At 54.4% G+C, this 17,484-nt stretch overlaps 1 protein-coding gene across 4 annotated transcripts in view; it reads right to left on the reverse strand.

The window, feature by feature from the left end:
* Positions 1-17,484, reverse strand: part of CDC42BPB (CDC42 binding protein kinase beta) — a 118,574-nt gene that overhangs the window by 1,922 nt on the left and 99,168 nt on the right. For all 4 annotated transcript variants that reach the window (XM_039462792.2, XM_039462790.2, XM_039462791.2 and 1 more), the window contains 13 exons: positions 16,773-16,878; positions 14,736-14,872; positions 14,004-14,143; positions 11,866-11,947; positions 10,652-10,868; positions 10,184-10,246; positions 8,507-9,103; positions 4,847-4,944; positions 4,649-4,733; positions 4,437-4,554; positions 4,220-4,337; positions 3,280-3,385; positions 3,087-3,157 (listed from right to left, as the gene is read on the reverse strand). In XM_039462792.2, the coding sequence (XP_039318726.1) occupies positions 3,087-3,157; positions 3,280-3,385; positions 4,220-4,337; positions 4,437-4,554; positions 4,649-4,733; positions 4,847-4,944; positions 8,507-9,103; positions 10,184-10,246; positions 10,652-10,868; positions 11,866-11,947; positions 14,004-14,143; positions 14,736-14,872; positions 16,773-16,878 (1,938 nt within the window). The remainder of the gene's footprint in view (positions 1-3,086; positions 3,158-3,279; positions 3,386-4,219; positions 4,338-4,436; positions 4,555-4,648; positions 4,734-4,846; positions 4,945-8,506; positions 9,104-10,183; positions 10,247-10,651; positions 10,869-11,865; positions 11,948-14,003; positions 14,144-14,735; positions 14,873-16,772; positions 16,879-17,484) is intronic.

Below are 17,484 nucleotides of genomic sequence, written 5' to 3' on the forward strand. Positions count from 1 at the left end.
AAGCACTAGGAATAGAAGGGAACTCCCCAAATGATGAAACAGCTCACAGTACTCGGTGGTGAGAGGCACAGTTTCCCCCAAGATCAGCAACAAGACAAAGCTGCCTGCTTTCACCACCACTATTCAACATGGCACTAGGAGTAAAAGCCAGAGCAACCAGGGAAGAAAAAGAAAAAAAAGTTAGTTAGAAATAAAGTAAAACCATCCCTGTTTGCAGACAATGTGATTCTACACATAGAAAACCCTAAAGAAAAGAATCCACAAAACCAGCAAATTCAGCAAGTTATAAGGCACAAGTTCCACACACACACATCAGTTCTATTTCTATACACCAGAAAGGCACACAGTGAAAGGGAAACTGAAAAAAAAAAAATTCAATTTACAATAGCATCCAAAATAATAGCTAGGAATAGTTTAACCAGAGGAATAAAAAATGTGTACACTATAATACAAAACGTTGCTGAAAAATGAGCTTAAATAAATGGAAAATATCCCATGTTCATGGAGTAAGTATATTGCTAAGATGGCTGTTCCAGGCTGGGGCGGTGGCTCATGCCTGTAACCCTAGCACTTCAGGAAGCCAAGATGGGTGGATCGTTTGAGGTCAGGAATTCGAGACCAGCCTGGCCAACATGGCAAAACCCTGCCTCTACTAAAACTACAAAAATTAGCTGGGCATGGTGGCAAGTGCCTGTAGTCCCAGCTACTCAGGAGACTGAGGCACCAGAATCGCTTGCAGTGAGCTGAGATCGTACCACTGCATTCCAACCTGGGCGACAGAGCAAGACTATGAATTAAAAAAAAAAAAAAAAGCAAACAGAAAAATACATTATGAGGAATGTAAATGACAACCTGTAGAACAAGAGAAGACATCTGCAAATCACATCTCTCACAAGAGCCTGCTATTCCGAACATGACAGGAGCTCCAACCCATCCACAAAAGACAAACCACCAATTCAAAAATGGGCAAAGGCCCTGAGCGGACATTTCTCTAAAGAAGGTACGAAATGGCCAATAAGCTTAAGAAAAGATACTCTAGTTTTTAGGGAATGCAGTTCAAAACCACAATCGGATACTAATTCACAGCCACTAGGACAACTATTAAAAAGAAAACAACAAAACAAAACAAAACAAAAACAAGTATTGGTGAGGATGTGGAGATACGAGAACCCTCACACACTGCTGGTGGACATGTGACACGGTACAACTGCTGCAGAAAATGGCTTGGTGGCGCCTCGAAGTTAAACACAGAATCACCACATGATCCAGCAGTCCCACTCACAGGCGTAAACCCCAATGTGCAGACAGGCACTGAAACAAGGATGTGCACACGTGTTCCCAGCACCACACACTACGGCCCAAATGGGCATCGGGGAAGAACGGGAAAACAAGGTGGGCTCTATCCATACAAGAGAATATTATTTAGCAACGAAAATGAAACACTGACACGTGCTACAGCGGGGGTGAACCACGGGAACAGTCTGCCAAGTGAAAGCCAGGCACAAAAGGTCAAAACCATTTCTAGGGGGCGGGAGGAAAAAAAAAATTCTGTATGAAAGGCTGGGCACTCCATTTCCACAAAATGTCCGTAACGGGAAATCTCAGAAAACTGGGGGCTGCCCAGGTACTAAGGGGAGGGATCGACGGGGAGAGAATGCTTAAGGGGCAGGAACTTATTTTGAAATAATGAAAATGTCTTTTTTATTTATTCTGTTTTAGAGACAGGATCTCATTACATTGCCCAGACTGGCCTTGAACTCCTCAAGTGATCCTCCCTCCTCAGCTTTGCTAGTAGCTGGTACTACAGGCATGAACCACTGCGCCTAGCCTGGAGTAATGGAGATGTTTCTGAATGAGAAAGAGGTGGTAAGTGTTCTACATGTCACTGAGTGTTCACTTCGGTCATCTGGGCACGGTGTGCTGGCTGCTGCCTGTCATCCAAATCCTCTGCGAGGCCGAGGTGGGAGGACGGCTTGAGCCCAGGAGTTGGGAGACCAGCCTGGGCAACAAAGTGAGGCCCTGCCTCTGTATTACTACTTAAAAAAAAAAAGTTGTTTTGTGACTTTCACTTAAAAGAAGAAACAAGGTCATGCAGACGAAACAGGCACTAACTGCCTCAGGACACGGTGCCAAGAGGGATGCCATGTCCTCTGTGTGGTTTGACAGCCCGAGACATGCATGGAACCTCCTGAGCGGGAAACGGCTGACAGACACAAGCTTGGAAGCAAGCTGTAAAGTAACAGCAGTGCTTGCTGAAAAATGTTACTGCCCACCAGACAAAGACAGGCTGAGGGCCTGCTGCAGAGTAAAGGGCGGGGAGTCAGAGGAAGAGACGGCGACCTTGGCAGAGCCAGGAATGTGTGCAGGCACCTGCACATCTGTTTGGCAGCTGATGTTCAAACACCTCAGTGCTGGGGCTGCGATGTGTGCTACAGTGATGGGCCTGGCCCCTCTGCCTCCCTCCCTCCCTCCCTCCAAGGTTGGCGCCAGGGCTCAGCCCTCAGCTCACTTAGCCCACAGCACTGCAGCTCCCTCCCTCGATTGCATTCTCACCCCCATTCTACACAGCGGAAACTGAGGCCAGAGCAGTGCTGCTGAGCTGTGCGCAAGAACGCTGCCAGCCAGAGCAGGGCTTGTCCCCGAGGTGGTCCCTACACTGGCACCTAGCGCCATCCCAGGGGAGGAGCAGAAGAGAGACCAATGTGCCAGGCCAGCCCGGACCAAAGCAACCACTGATGTGTCACACTGTAGTACATAAAACAACACAGGGGAGTCCCAGAGGAAGGAGCAGCCTCTGGAGGAGCTGGTCGGCTGGAAAGCTTCCATTCCCCATGGGGCAGACAGCCCCGCCCCCAGCCAGTGCTCCCAAAGGAGACCCAGGATCTGACCAAGAGATGGCTGCTTGGGCCTCCTGGAGGAAAGGACAGCCACCCCTGCCTCCCTCCCACCCTGTCACCCTCACACTGCACAAAGCAGCCCAAGTGGGGTGCTCCAGAAGGGCGTCACACCACTCAGGCCCCCAGATCTTCGGGCTGCTTCTGCAGTGGCAGCTCACCGCCACACCACTGCACCTGGGCACGTCTCACCTCTTTGTCAAAGTCCTGGTCTGGATCAGACATACTTCTCAGAGGCACAGCCACACCGGGCTCCGATCCACCTACGGAGCAAGGACAGCTTTCCTCTTAGGGAAAAATTCAAGAACGGTATCAAAATTCTAGGGTCTCCCCATTCCCACCTCCCACCTCCCCCAGGGCGGTGGGGGCCACGCTTGCTTCACACCTGACGAGGGCCACGAGATGTAGGGCTTGTTTCTGGACGGAGGCTGGCGGGCCAGGCTGGTGGGCGCGGGGCCTGGCCTTTCCTCCTGGGAGGGGGGCCCGGCACTCTGGACAGAGACAGCAACACATGAGTATGCTTGGGAGACATAAAGAAAGGTCAGCGGTGAAGTCTGTGCCACCTATGGTGGCTGTGGCCCCGACTTTGATGAGCAAAATGGGGGCCAGGAGGGCTCCCTAGAATGGACTAGGGCTCAGGGCAGTCTGGAACTAAGAACTGGCAATAGCAACTTAAGCCAGGTCAGATCCTATAAGAAACATTTATTTTTTTTCTTGAGACTGAGTCTTACTCTGTCCTCTAGTTTGGAGTGCAGTGGTGCAATCTCAGCTCTCTGCAACCTCTGCCTCCTGGGTTCAAGCGTTTCTCCTGCCTCGTCCTCCCAAGTAGTTGGGACTACAGGTGCCCGCCACCATGCCCAGCTAATTTTTGTAATTATTAGTAGAGACGGGGTTTCACCATATAGGCCAGGCTGGTTTCAAACTCCTGACTTCAGGTGATCCACCTGCCTCAGCCTCCCAAAGTGCTGGAATTAAGCCACCAGACAGACCCAGCCTAAAAACATACTTCTTAAATAAAAAAGAGAAAGTATGCTATCTGTTGGTATGAAGGGCTACTTAGAAACCCTCACAGGCTGACATGGTGACAGAGTCCGACAAGCACACCCGCAGCATCATTGCCAGGGCGGCCTGGAGTCTGTGCACAAGGCCTGTGACAGGGACAGTGCTTGTGGACACAGCTTCAGTGAGACAGGCTTGTGTGACAGGTCAGAGCACAGTGCCAGCATTTGCGGGCGGGCCCTACCTTTGGGACGGTCTCAGCCGCCACGGCTGTCTGTTGGGGAGGAGAGGATGGGGTGCCCGCCCCACCACCGCCGTGCACGCACCAGAGGCAGGTCCATGAGCACCTGCATGCCGTCGCCCGGGCCCATGTGAGCCACGTGGTTGAAGTTGGTTGGGTTGGATATCATTTTGGATCTCAATTCTGGGTCTCGAAGCATCTCTCTGGGGAAAAGAAACACTTTTGAGATTCATGGATATGTGAGAATCCTCTCGGCCCTCCCCAGAGCGAGGCCTGGCTGGCCCCGTGAGGCCAGCTCCTACCGCCGCTGCTGCAGCCTCTCTTCCTCCGGGACCTTGAAGACGAACCGCCTTTTGCTCCTGGTGCGCAGCATCTGCTTCTTGCTGTTGTCGCAGGTGTCTGGCACGTTGAGAACTGCGCCTGCAGGAGCAGAGTGCCCGGTGATGGTGCTGCAGCTCCAGACACACGCCCCTCTGCCCCCTTCCCTCCACTCCCGGGGCAGAGAAAGGCTCACCCGAGAACTTGCTCTTGAAGTAGATCAGGCGTGGGGGCTCACAGTTGAGGAGGTTGAGGGTGCCTTCAGAGTTCAGGGGCCTTATCTGGATCAGAAGCCAAGGAGGGACAGTAAGTGTGGGCCAAGCAGACTGCACCGGGAGAAACCCGCCCACACCAGGAGAAACCTGCCCACCGGAGGGCGCCGAGGCCACCTTACCCTGCGCAGGCCTATGGTCTGCACCCACTCCATGGTGCGCACATCGAAGACGTCGACGCCATACTCGCTGTACACCGTGACATGGGTGGGGCTGCAACCTAGTGCAGACGGAGCAGGGTGGGTGAGCCACAGTGGCTCAGAACTCACCTGCCCTTGGGCTGGAGGCCACGCCTTGGCACTTGAACAAGTGCACAGGCGGGAGCACTGCCCTCAGCTGGTTCACGTCACCGGAGACTCCACGTTCCCGCTCTGGAATTCATCTTCATTTCAAAGTTTAAACAAACACAATCGAATAAACGTTTAAATGCTCCACCACCACTTCTCTAACTAGTATTTTGAAGACCATAGTACAGATGTTGAAGGTGACTTTTAAAAGTCTGGTTTTTCACTTAGCTCTCATGTTACGATCATGAAAGCTACTAATTCAGGCTTACCACACTGCAAACTCAGGTAGGGGCTGTTTCGTACAGTGAAGTGAATTCCTTCTGTAGGAGATGGCAAGTCAGGTTTCCAGGTAGGTATTAAAACCACACAGAAACCACCACTGACCTCTGGCCAACAACCCTGTCTGCCCTCCACACTAATGACCCCAGAGCCCTAGGCACCCATGCTGTGGGGGCAGGGGAGGCCCCTCTGCAGCCTGTTCTGAGGGTGAGGGCGTCTTGCAGGGAGCTCTGGCGTCCGAGCTCTGCTCCTCACCTCCTCATCTGTTAGCTTACAGCAGCACCACCACCCAGGGCACCAAGGATGTGAGAGCAAGGACTGCAGAGCCTTTGGGCACTTGGAGTTTAAGGGGCTTTCTCCACATTTAGAACAGCAGTGACACAGCTGTGCCATGTGATGGAGAAGCGGTGCATGTCCACTGCTCCATCCCTCCGTGTAGGTGGCGCAATCACTGTCCCCACAGCCCCTCAGCGTGGCTTGGCTCCTAGACATCACCGTGCAGAAATGCAGAGCTGTGAGGTGGCAGGTCCCAAATGCAAGAGAGCTCCAGCTCAGTCATCGTTCCCGGCTCTTCTACCTCCAGAGTTAAAGGTTAATCTGCATTGTGACACACCTCACTGCTGTTTCTATAACAGATTCCAAAGAGGCTACACGATCAGGCCTTTTTTTTTTTTTTTTTGAGACATCATCTCACTCTGTCACCAGGCTGGAGGGTTCAAGTGTTTCTCCTGCCTCAGCCTCCTGAGTAGCTGGGATTACAGGTGCGCACTACCATGCCTGGCTAATTTTTTTTTTGCATTTTTAGTAGAGATGGGGTTTCACCATTGGCCAGAATGGTCTCAGTCTCCTGGCCTGGTGATCCACCCCATAGGCCTCCCGAAGTGCTGGGATTACAGGGGTGAGCCACTGCGCTGACCTAGATCAGGCCTTACCTTCTGAATACAAAAAGAAAATCAAACAGGGTTTGCAAAAGACAAAAGATGTTGGTCTGGTCACCAGATGCCTCACGGGCATTCCAGATGCACCTGTGAGGCCTGAGAGCCACGTGCAAAAGCAGACCCTGAACTGACCTTCAGGAAACTGCTCTCCACATAGGGGCTTCTGGGAAGACCCTCACCTGCTGAGTACGTCGAGATTCACTTGCAAGGAACCAGGGAGAAGTCTAATGTGCTGACTCAGTGATAAACAGATTTCCAGTCTAAAAAAAACCCTAAGCTAAAGAGTATTATAAAGAACCTGGGGTCTGACAGATGTGACATGTGACTGATGCAGGACACATGGTCCCTGTGGCCCTCGGCTGCCTCTGCAACAGAGTGGATGAAACATGCTCGAAGGGCCAGGGAGGCCACCCACACAGGGCGCTCAGCACAGGTGCAGAATGAGCAGCTCCTCTTCCTATAGATGGTGAAATGACTTTTGCCCAGCTCTGAAACTCATCTGCATCTACTGCCCCCGTGGGAGAGAGGCAGCCCGACAAGGTGAACCCTGGAACTTCAGGTGTCTATGCCAGACACGCGTGGCCAGGATCGCAAATACACTGCACTAAGTAACCTGGGTCCTCTTCAGCATTACACTTTGCAAAAATGCAAATCCTGTGTTTCTGAACCCTGTTCTGGTTGCCCGTGACGAGGACAGGATGTGTGTGGCGGGGGGGGGGGGGGGGGGGAGGAGTCCAGGACAAGGGGTGCTGAGGCAGTGGACTGGGCCCTTCCTGCACCTCACCCCAGGCCCCATGGCCCGGCCCCACTGCCCACACATCTGCTGTGGCATGGCCATAGGGATGGAGCTGGGACACACTGCAGGAAGCCCCTGTGGGTGGAGGCTGGCACGCACCTCACAGGCCTGGTGTCTAGCCAAGACACCTGGGTATGCTGCCGCCTCGCAAGGCCAGCAATGGGGCAGACAAAGGGTTAGCTTCAGATAAGTGAGGGAGAACATCATTCCCCCACCTCCTGCCCTGTTACCCCATCTGCCTGGCTTGTCCCTTTCTTCCCTGCCTCCCCTTCATCTGTGGATTTGATGGTACAGGTTATTCTGACAGATCAAACAGAGGGATTCTGAGGTTTAAGGTTTCCTTCCATGTTTTTTCTAAGAGACAGGGTCTCATTCTGTCCCTCAGGCTAGAGTGTAGTGGTGTGATCATGGTTCACTGGAGCCTCTGTCTCTGAACTCAAGAAATCCTCCTGTCGCAGCCTCCCAAGTAGCTGGGACTACAGGCACGTGGCACGGTGCTGGGATCGTTTTTTGGTTTTTAATAGAGACGAGGCTGGTATTGAACTCCTGAGGTCCAGTGAGCCTCCTGCCTCAGCCTCCCACAGTGCTAGGATTATAGGTGTGAGCCACCGCTCCCTGCCCAGTTTAAGGTTTTAAAAACAATCAGACAGTGGGCCAGGTGCGAAGTGCCCACTGGTGCTACTTTCCCCAATGCTACCATTCACACAGAAACTCATGTCAACTAAGCAAATTAAGTGACCCAACTGTTTGAAACAGCTCCTACCACTCTCAGAAAACACTTGTCCCAAGAGGGGCTGTAACTTAGACACCAGAAGTGAATTTTTTCTGGCCACCAAAACCCTTCAGTTTGTCTTTACTACTGTGTAAGTTTATATATTATCAGGAGAAAGGCCTTTTTTTTTTTTTTTTTTTGAGATGGAGACTTGTTCTGTTGCCAGGCTGGAGTGTAGTGGCGTGATCTTGACTCACTGCAACCTCCGCCTCCGTAGTTCAAGCCTCAGCCTCCTGAGTAGCTGGGATTCCAGGCACGTGCCACCATGCCCAGCTAATTTTTATATTTTTGGTACAGACAGGCTTTTACTATGTTGGTAGGATGGTCTTGATCTCCCTCGTGATTCGCCTGCCTCGGCCTCCCAGAGTGCTGGGATTACAGGCAGAAGGCTTTTTAAACGAGATGAACGCCATGCCCCATCCTCCATTTGCCTAGTTCTGCCTGGGGGCCCATGTCCACTGACTGGGTCTTGTGCTGAGGCCTCTGGAAGAACCAGCCCCATGTGCTCAAGGGAGAGAGCCTGTGGGTCTGAGATGCTGAGATCTGCACTGTGCCTGCTGCTGTGGGCGGCCACGGAGCGTGCCTCTCCTGATCCTTTGTGACCTCTAGACTCAGGGAACTAGAAGACAAACCAAAGCAAAATCGAACACATGCCGACTGTCGGTGGGAAAAGCAGCAACAGGGATATGCAACAGAAAACATATACATACTACAGGCGACAGGAGCCGCAGGCCACATGAGCTCCTGCGCGCGTGCCCTCCGGCCTTGCGGGTCCACGTACAGTCCCATGTGGCTGAAGCAAAGCAGGTACTCCTCGCTTTCGAGCTCCACAGCACAAAGGGCATCAAAAGACTGTTGTGAGAGGAACGCAAGCGAGGGGTCATTGGGATTTACCAGGTTTAGAGGCTGCCCGTCCCCCTGGATGCTCAGCAGGCAGAACCCAGAAGGGTAGCCCACACAGAGCCTGTCCCTGAGCACCGCCAGGCACTGCACGCTGCCAGGAGCCACAATCTCATTGAACTTTCTGTGGAATGGCTTAGTTCTCTGGATCTCATAGCAAAGGATCAGCCGTTTCACGGCTACAAACAGGCAGGTGGCAGAGCTCTTCTTCAGCGTCGCCGTGGCCATGAGCTGGCAGCCTTTGGTTTCTGGAAGTTTGATGTCAAAGCTGCCTTCCGCTCCGTCGAGGGACGACCAAGGATAGAGGTGCACGTGGTGGTTCCGGCCACACAGGAGGATTACGATCTTCTCTCTGGGAGCAAGCTCGATCTGGTGCACCTTCTTACAGTCAGCTGCGCGGACGATCACTGTGGTGGGGAGGACAGTGTGAGGCCAACAGAATGGCCAGCAGCTCGCAGGGGCTAATGGCCTTGGCTAAAGACCTGCCTGTAACGCCCTAGGCCCCTCCCCTGGGCTCCCTTCCTATGTGCACAGCCTGAGCCCAGCCCTGAGCCTGTCCCTGCCCCCAAAGCCAGCAGCCTGAGTGCCCTGGAGAAGCTGCCCTATCTATACACGCACAGTGTGCTCAGAGGGCAGCCTCGGGGCCGGTCAGAAGGCTCCTCCGCCTCTGCTGCTGTGTACACCCCTCAGTGCGCCAGGGCAGCGCTTCCACCTGGATCCTCGTGCAGCAAGGCCCTGGGGTGATCTGGGCCTCCTTCCATCTTATCCTCAAACCAGAGAACCCTCACGCTGCACATGACGAACAAAGCGCTGCCCCGACCTGCTGGGACCCAGAGATGAGTCCTCTGATGGCACTGCCCTCACACAGCCCCAGGTTAACCTAAGCCCCTGCTTGCTCAGGACCCCCCCGAAGAGTTGCCAGAGCCTCGCCCAGTGGCTGCCCCATCCTTCTCCCTCCATGGCTGTCGCATGCTGAGACACTGGGTCTTTTGAGAAAGCACTAAGGCTCCTGTGAAATGCCGCTGGATGCCTTGAGGGATGCTCCCAGGGCCCCTGCCCCACTGCCCAGGGCCAGTTCCAGTCTCCTGAAGTTTCTGCTCCTAGACCCGGGGCTGTGGAGCAGGCGCGTGCAGGGAGACCTTTGCCCTTCCTCGCTGGGAGAGTGAAGTGTCAAAATTGGAAGCAAAGAAACTAAAGCTTCTCAAGTGAAGCCTCAGCACAGGTTGGGATATCTCAGCTGTTCCTCCTTCCGGGGGCGTTCCTTGACCCCCACCCACTCCCGCTCAGTGCTCTCCTGAAATTGATGGATGCGACACGGATTTAGCACATTGCCAGGCAGTCGGCGCTGGTCTCCAAGGCGCGCTGGCCCCCTGGCACCTTCACCAAGCGCATGTGTCTTGGCCCTTAGCAGCTACTGACCCCGCGCTGTCTGCAGAGGTCAGGCTGGGCCTGTGACATCCCAGGCTGGCAACACCCTGCTCACTCACCATCTCGGGTGACCTCGATGACATACAGCCCTTCTTCTAAGCCAACCGCAATCCTGTCCGCATCTGTGGAGGGTAAGTAACAAAGTCGGTACAGCTGACCAGGAAGAGCATGGGTTTGAACTGCGTGGCTCCGCTTATTCATGGGATTTTCAGCCATGTCGGCGAAAACACAGCATCCCAGGGATGTGAAACTTCGGTATCAGGGTGACTTTCTGTACACACGGATGCTGCAGGGCCAATGGTGGGAGTGAGTCTGCAAGGATTTGGGTGTGTGCAGGGCTCCTGGGGCACCCCCAGGCTTACCCAGGGCCAACTGTCCGCACAGGTCACCGGCTTCTCAACATGCACGGAGAAACCGTCCACAAACCCTAATGGACCATGCGCCTGTGACCTGCGTCTGACTTTCAGATGGGCACCGCAGAGTGCTGTTGCTTCCGACACGTAAAGGACACAGCCTTTGGGACGTACCCACGATGGCAGCTGTCAAGACAGCCTTAATGAGAGGCAGCGAGCTGTCGTAGGCTTCCAAGGGAACATGCACGACCTGGTTCCTCAGCCGGTTTTTATGAAGGATGGACTGGAGTCCTTCCAGAATTCCAACCCACTTCCTCTTTTCGTTCTCATTTTCTGTCAGAATGAGCAGCGAGCTGGTCTTAGAAGGTGCACCTAAGAGAGAGGCCGTCACCTTCAGGCCAGAAAACAGAAGAGAAGAGAGGAGCCATCAGACACCGAAGCCACATGGATGCCATGCCCCTGCTGGGGCCATACACCCTGGAGTAACAGGTACGGGAGCCCTGACCCCACCTCGCTGGGCACCTTGCAGGGGCTCCCTCGGCAGGAGGCAGAAGAGGCGGGGTTCTAAATAGCCCTGTAAAGTCCCTTCCTGGCCCCATTTTTGTTAATTCTGCTTTTGCCCAAACTATCAATAGCTGCCTACTTTAAATCTGCTTTCTTGGATAGTGATTATAAACAAAAGTAGATTCTGAGAATGTGTCCAGGAAAAAGAGGGTCTCAAAATCACTGGCCCAAATCTTGCCTCCCCATGATGGCCTCTGAGCACGCACCAATGGTTTCCGTCGCCACCCAAGACCACCGCTCCAGCAACGATGGCAATTTCCTGCACCGTGTGTAGGAGGCTGTTTCTGAATAGAGATGTGATTTAGCAAAAACTGACTTACAGACTTAGTTTTGTTGTCAACCAAAATTTTACTGTGTTTATAAAAAAAATCCCCAATGGAGGGGGCTGGAGGGTTTCTTTCCTCAATTCACAGTCTTCTAGAAACAGCCTAGGGCTACAATGTCTAACACTAATTCAGTGAGGGACTCAATCAGCCAACAAAAACGCTGGCTCTGACTGGTGCTGGAGCAGCACCTAACCTAACCCTCCACAGCGCCCACCCAGCAGTGCCCGGATGTGGACCAGGTGGAAGGAGTTTCAGACGTAGGAGAAAAAGGCAGGGTCAGTGAAGTGAGGTCTGGGAAGCCAGCCAGGAGGCGCCGAGATGGGCACAGGCTGCTGCTCTGCCAGGATGTGGACGCACAGGGACCTGGGGCCGGGCTGGAGGCTGAGACCCGGAAGCCAGACTGGGAGCACGCTGGTGGCTGCCGTGGCACGACAGCAGGCCTGGAATAACCAGTTTTAACCATGTGATTTGTTACAAAGAATAACGGAAAATCCGTACCCTGAATATACACGGAATATCTCGGCGGGTAGCATGAATGACATCTGAGGCCAGGACTGAGCTCACGGAAAACTCTTCATCTCTGGTAAGAAAGAAACATTGACCCCGCTGGGAGACCACTCACCTCCAGGTCCCACTCACCTCCACACCCCACACCCCACTCTCCTACTCACCTCTACACCCCACTCAAACCTCCACACCTCACATCCACTTCCCCTCTCACCTCCACACTTCACGGCCAACTCCCCCACTCCCCCTCTCACCTCCACACCCACCCCTAACCTCACTTTTCCTCTGCACATGGCTATAGAGGGACTGCCTGGCTGTGCCAAGTGCAGAGCGGGTCGTCTGTAACTGGCATAGTGTGACAGGCACCAGCACAGTGTGGATGAGGCTCCCGGCTTGGTGGCGTGGAGATGAGGTGTGGAAGTGAGTGGGGCGCGGGGTGTGGAGGTGAGTGGGGGTGGGGCGTGGAGGTGAGTGGGGGTGGGGTGTGGAGGTGAGTGGGGGTGTGGGGTGTGGAGGTGAGTGGGGCGTGGGGTGTGGAGGTGAGTGGGGCGTGGGGTGTGGAGGTGAGTGGGGGTGGGGCGTGGAGGTGAGTGGGGGTGGGGTGTGGAGGTGAGTGGGGGCGTGGAATGTGGAGGTGAGTGGGGGCATGGGGTGTGGAGGTGAGTGGGGGTGTGTGGGGCGTGGAGGTGAGGTGTGGAAGTGAGTGGGGCGCGGGGTGCGGAGGTGAGTGGGGGTGTGGGGCGTGGAGGTGAGTGGGGTGTGGGGTGTGGAGGTGAGTGGGGGTGGGGCGTGGAGGTGAGTGGGGGTGGGGTGTGGAGGTGAGTGGGGGTGTGGGGTGTGGGGCGTGGAGGTGAGTGGGGCGTGGGGTGTGGAGGTGAGTGGGGTGTGGGGTGTGGGGTGTGGAGGTGAGTGGGGCGTGGAGGTGAGTGGGGCTGTGGGGCGTGGAGGTGAGTGGGGGTGGGGTGAGGTGAGTGGGGGTGTGGGATGTGGAGGTGAGTGGGGGCGTGGGAAGTGGAGGTGAGTGGGGCATGGGGTGTGGAGGTGAGTGGGGGCGTTGAGGTGTGGAGGTGAGTGGGGGTGTGAGGTGTGGAGGTGAGTGGGGGTGTGGAGTGTGGAGGTGAGTCGGGGTGTGGGGTGTGGAGGTGAATCGGGGAGTGGGGTGTGGGGTCAGTGCTGCTCTGAAGAAGGTCCCAACACTGGGGGTGCTGAGCCTTGCAATGGGACCTGTGGCTTGGGCTTATGCCAACTTTGTGTCCACCAGTGGCTCTTCGCTGGCAGGCCAGGGGCACACCTGTACAAAGCCAGGGACTGGTAGGTGCCCTGAGGGGAGGGGGCATGGAAGGCAGAGTATGCTGCCAGGTGATCCTGGCACACCCTCATTCTCCTCAGGGTACCCAGCAGCCCTGCCCCAAGAACCAGTGCTACAGATGGAGTCTGTGCACCACACAGGAGACAGGGCACGGTCACTGCAGAGAGGACACAGCGGCGGGAGCTCGGCTCCTGTGCAGGCCCCGGGATGAGCTCGGCCTTAGTGACACGTTTACCTTCACAACAACCATGCCAGTTATGTGACCACTGTCCTCATCTCACAAATGAGAACAGAGGGCCACAGACGTCAACTCTAAGAGAAAGTGGAAGGAGGCCCTGCCTACTTCTGCAGCTGACACTCGGTGGCACTGAGACAGGGTCATCAGCAAAGGCTACAGCCACCCATGGCCCACGGCTCCAGACTTCTTCCACACGCCAACAGCACCTGCCACGGTCTCTAAAACGCACAGACAGCTGCAGGCTGCACGGCTCTTCTCTGGGATCTGCTACCTGTTCTTGGTCATGTGGTTTTCTTATGTTAAATACATGCCTCTTTGGCAAACGTTTCAATGCAAACATCTGCAAGGCAGGAAGAGCCTACAGTGTGCATGTTCCTGTGTGCACATGTCCACATGCATGGCTGTTCATATGCAGGGATGCGCTTTACGTCATGACTAACCTTCACCCGTTTTTGCAACTGTCCGGTAACGAGGTGGGTGAAGTATCAATGAGGTCAAAGATTGCTAAGCAACCCACTGTCCTTTTGGCGAAAGACAGAAAGGGAAGATTGATGGAGCAAAGGCGATGCTACCCAAACAGACCTGAGATCTAAGACCTGACTTGCAATGACACCAGGCTGGGTGGACTTTCCTTCAGGCAGATCGTAAAGGAAGAGCTTGCAGTCACAGACAACCGCATATGCACGCTGCCATCCCTTCTTCACCCCGGTGGGCTTTGGGACCTATTAATAAAAACAAACAGTGGCCACATTCCACCAGGCCAGGCAGGCGGCCAGGCTCCTTTACATTCACTCACCATCTACTTCCAGCTGCCAGGGACAGCGCTCCCTGTACCCTGCCCAGGCTGGAGGCAGAGCGGTCTGGACGGAGGGGTCTGCCCAGGAAGGCTCAGGGTGGTGCCCGGGAGGGTTCCACGCATGGCAGCAGATAGTGCCAGGGAAAGCTGGCAGCTCAAGCCACATCGCATCACCCCCATGCAGGGTGCTGTGGTACACACAGCTGGACAGTCACGTAGAAGTGGGCCTGGCACTGTGGCTTTCAGACCCCACTGAGCTGCTGCCTGCTGGCCAGACACTCAGTGCAGGACGGACTCTGAGTGAACTTCTGCGTGGAGGCCACAGGATGCCCAGGCCATTCAGAGCAGCAGCTGTGCCAGCCTGATGGCCTCAGTGCCCAGGAAAGGAGGCCTCCTAGGACTGGCACCAAGGCCACCTGCCACCACGAGCGGCTGCTTTTTAGAGTGGCTGGGCACAGCTACTGGTCACTGCACCCCACAGGCACTGAGGGCTGAGGGGTGGAGGTGAGGCCGCCTACCTTGACGTGGCCTTTATAGGCTGTTCCTATGCCTCGCTGCACATCCACGCCCAGAGGCCTCTTGGACTGCTCGGGAGGTATTGGGCATACCTGGGGGGCACTGTCTTTGCAGGACACATGGCAAGCAAAGGAACATACTGGAAGAGAAAGAACACTGCTTTCAAAGCTTGCTTCCTACAGAGAAGTCACTGCAGAACCTATGCCTTAAGGAGGCAATTTAATAATTACCAGGTCTCGCCTGGAATCCCAGCACTTTGGGAGGCGGAGGTGGGCGGACCACTTGAGGTCAGGAGTTTGAGACCAGCCTGGCCAACATGGTGAAATCCTGTCTCTATTAAAAATATAAAAATTAGCCAGGCGTGGTGATGTGCACCTGTAATCCCACCTACTCGGGAGGCTGAGGCAGGAGAATCACTTGAACCTGGGGGTGGAGGTTGCAGTGAGCCAAGATGACACCATTGTACTCCAGCCTGGGTGACAGAGCAAAACTACATCTCAAAATAAAACAAAACAAACAAAAAATAATGACCGAGTCTCACATCAAGTCCAGACACCCAAGAAGGTAAAAACAGTTGCAGGGCACAATCCACACAAAAGCTCAGGGATTCCAGCACCGAGGACATCTTCAGCCTGCGCACACGGGATCCTACAGGGAAAGGGGCTGCTGACAGGAGGCCTTAGTGCACAGGCCTGCCTCCCTGCCAGCCTGGCCACATCCCACACAGCTGAGTTTCCGCACGGCAAGTACAGGCCAATGGTCATGGGGACAGAGGTCTTGGCGGCCAATCAAAACATGTGTGAATTGAAATAACAAAACCCAACGCTTCTGCTATAATGTGAATGACGGGAAATACTAAAGCAGTTCTTGCAGGACAACACTGCTCACAGACCCACTGTCAGGAAGACAGGAGTGTTCAGAGCCAGTGCAGGTCTGAGCTCCAGGACCCTCCCAAAGCACTGGGTGGCCTGGGGTGATTGCTCATCTGTGAAATGGGGCAGTTACTGAGGGGGTAAGAGCACATCAAACCCCAGCACAGGGCAAGAGCACAAGATAGAGCCTTATAAATGCTAACAATGGGCTGGGAGCGGTGGCTCACACTTGTAATCCCAGCACTTTGGGAGGATGAGGTGGGTGGATCATCTGAGGTCAGGAGTTCAAGACCCGCCAGGCCAACATGGCAAAACCCTGTCTCTATTAAAAACAAAAATTAGCCGGGCATGGTGGCATGCGTGTGTACTCAGCTACTTGGGGGGCAGAGGCAGGAGAACTGCTTGAATCTGGGAGGCAGAGAATGCAATAGGCTGAAAAGAAATTGAGCCACTGCAATCCAGCCTGGGTGACGAGAGTCAAACTCTGCCTCAAAAAAAGAAAAAAAATATTAACAATGACTAGAAGTAGAGACAAATAATCATGGTTGTCCCTAGATAATATGATAGTGGAAGGTTTTAAACAGTCAGTCTTTCTCTCTGATTTTTTAGAACAGCTGCAGACAACACATTTTGTAGTAACTCTCAGTAGATGGCTCTGGTCACCACGGCAGTGCACAGTGCACTGGAACTCCCAACATAGCAGGTATCCATGGTTCCACACACCTTTACTGAGCATTTGCAAAAATTAATCTGCCAGGCTGGGCGCAGTGGCTCATGCCTGCAATCCCAGCACTTTGGGAGGCTGAGGCTGGAGGATCACTTGAGTCCCAGAGTTTGAGACCAGCCTGGGCAACAAAGTGAGACCTCATCTCTACAAAAAAATTAAAAAATAGCCAGGCACGGTGGTGGTGTGTGCCTGGGGTCCTAACTACTTGGGAGGCTGAGATAAGGGAATCGCTTGAGCTGGGGAGGTCAAGCTTGCAGTGACCCGTGATTGCACCACTGCACTCCAGCCTGAGCAACAGAGTGAGACCCTGTCCCCCAACTCAAGAAAACAAACCTGCCCTCAAATAGCCAATTAAACTTGACTTCAGTTTAGGGCTGCCCTGGAGCTGGCTGGTGCCCTGCGCTGTGCACGCTGACCCCAGGAACTGCAATGACACTCACCCTCGCAGGCGTAGCCCTGCCGGATCAGCCCAACCATCAGGGAGGTGCAGTGGCTGCACTGAGTAGGGCTGGAGAAGGACTTGATGCTGAACTGGTGAGCTTTTGGCTGGAGGGAGAAAATCAAGAACACTGAGGTGAACCATGGACTCTTGAGAAGGGAGGCAGATCAACCTGCGTACACGCAACGTGGGCATCGCCTTGAAAAGGTGAAAATGTACAAGTTCTTGGTCTGCGTGTTCCCTAACAGGGCTTATGAGACAGTGGTGAAAACACCTGCGAGCGTGAGCCAGAGACAAACAAACGCTTCCCTCAGTGGGAGAGCTGTACCCAAAACCCAGGCCAGTTGGCCAGAGCGCTGCGGCAGCAGGGCCAACTCTTCCTGGCTCATGTTCCTGGCCTCCTGGAGGCCAGCACACACGGGCTCTTGGGGGCCGGTGTGGGGCCACAATTGGGTTGGGCTGCACACAGGCCTTGCGTGTGTCCAAGAAACACGGAAGAATCACCTACAGGCGAACAGTTCACAATAGCAAATGCCTGGAGACGCTCATGGTCCCTCATAAGGAGTGGACACATAGTGATCCCAGTGGGAACAGAAGCAGACCCAAGGCCGGAAGAGTGCAGGCCGCGCGGGACTGCCTGTTGACGAAGCTCGGGCGCAGCAGAGACCAACAGGATCCTCAGCAGGACACAGATATGGGGGAAACCATTTGCA

The sequence above is a fragment of the Saimiri boliviensis genome, chromosome 2 (assembly GCF_048565385.1).
Source record: "Saimiri boliviensis isolate mSaiBol1 chromosome 2, mSaiBol1.pri, whole genome shotgun sequence".
In the NCBI taxonomy this organism is placed as follows: domain Eukaryota; kingdom Metazoa; phylum Chordata; class Mammalia; order Primates; family Cebidae; genus Saimiri; species Saimiri boliviensis.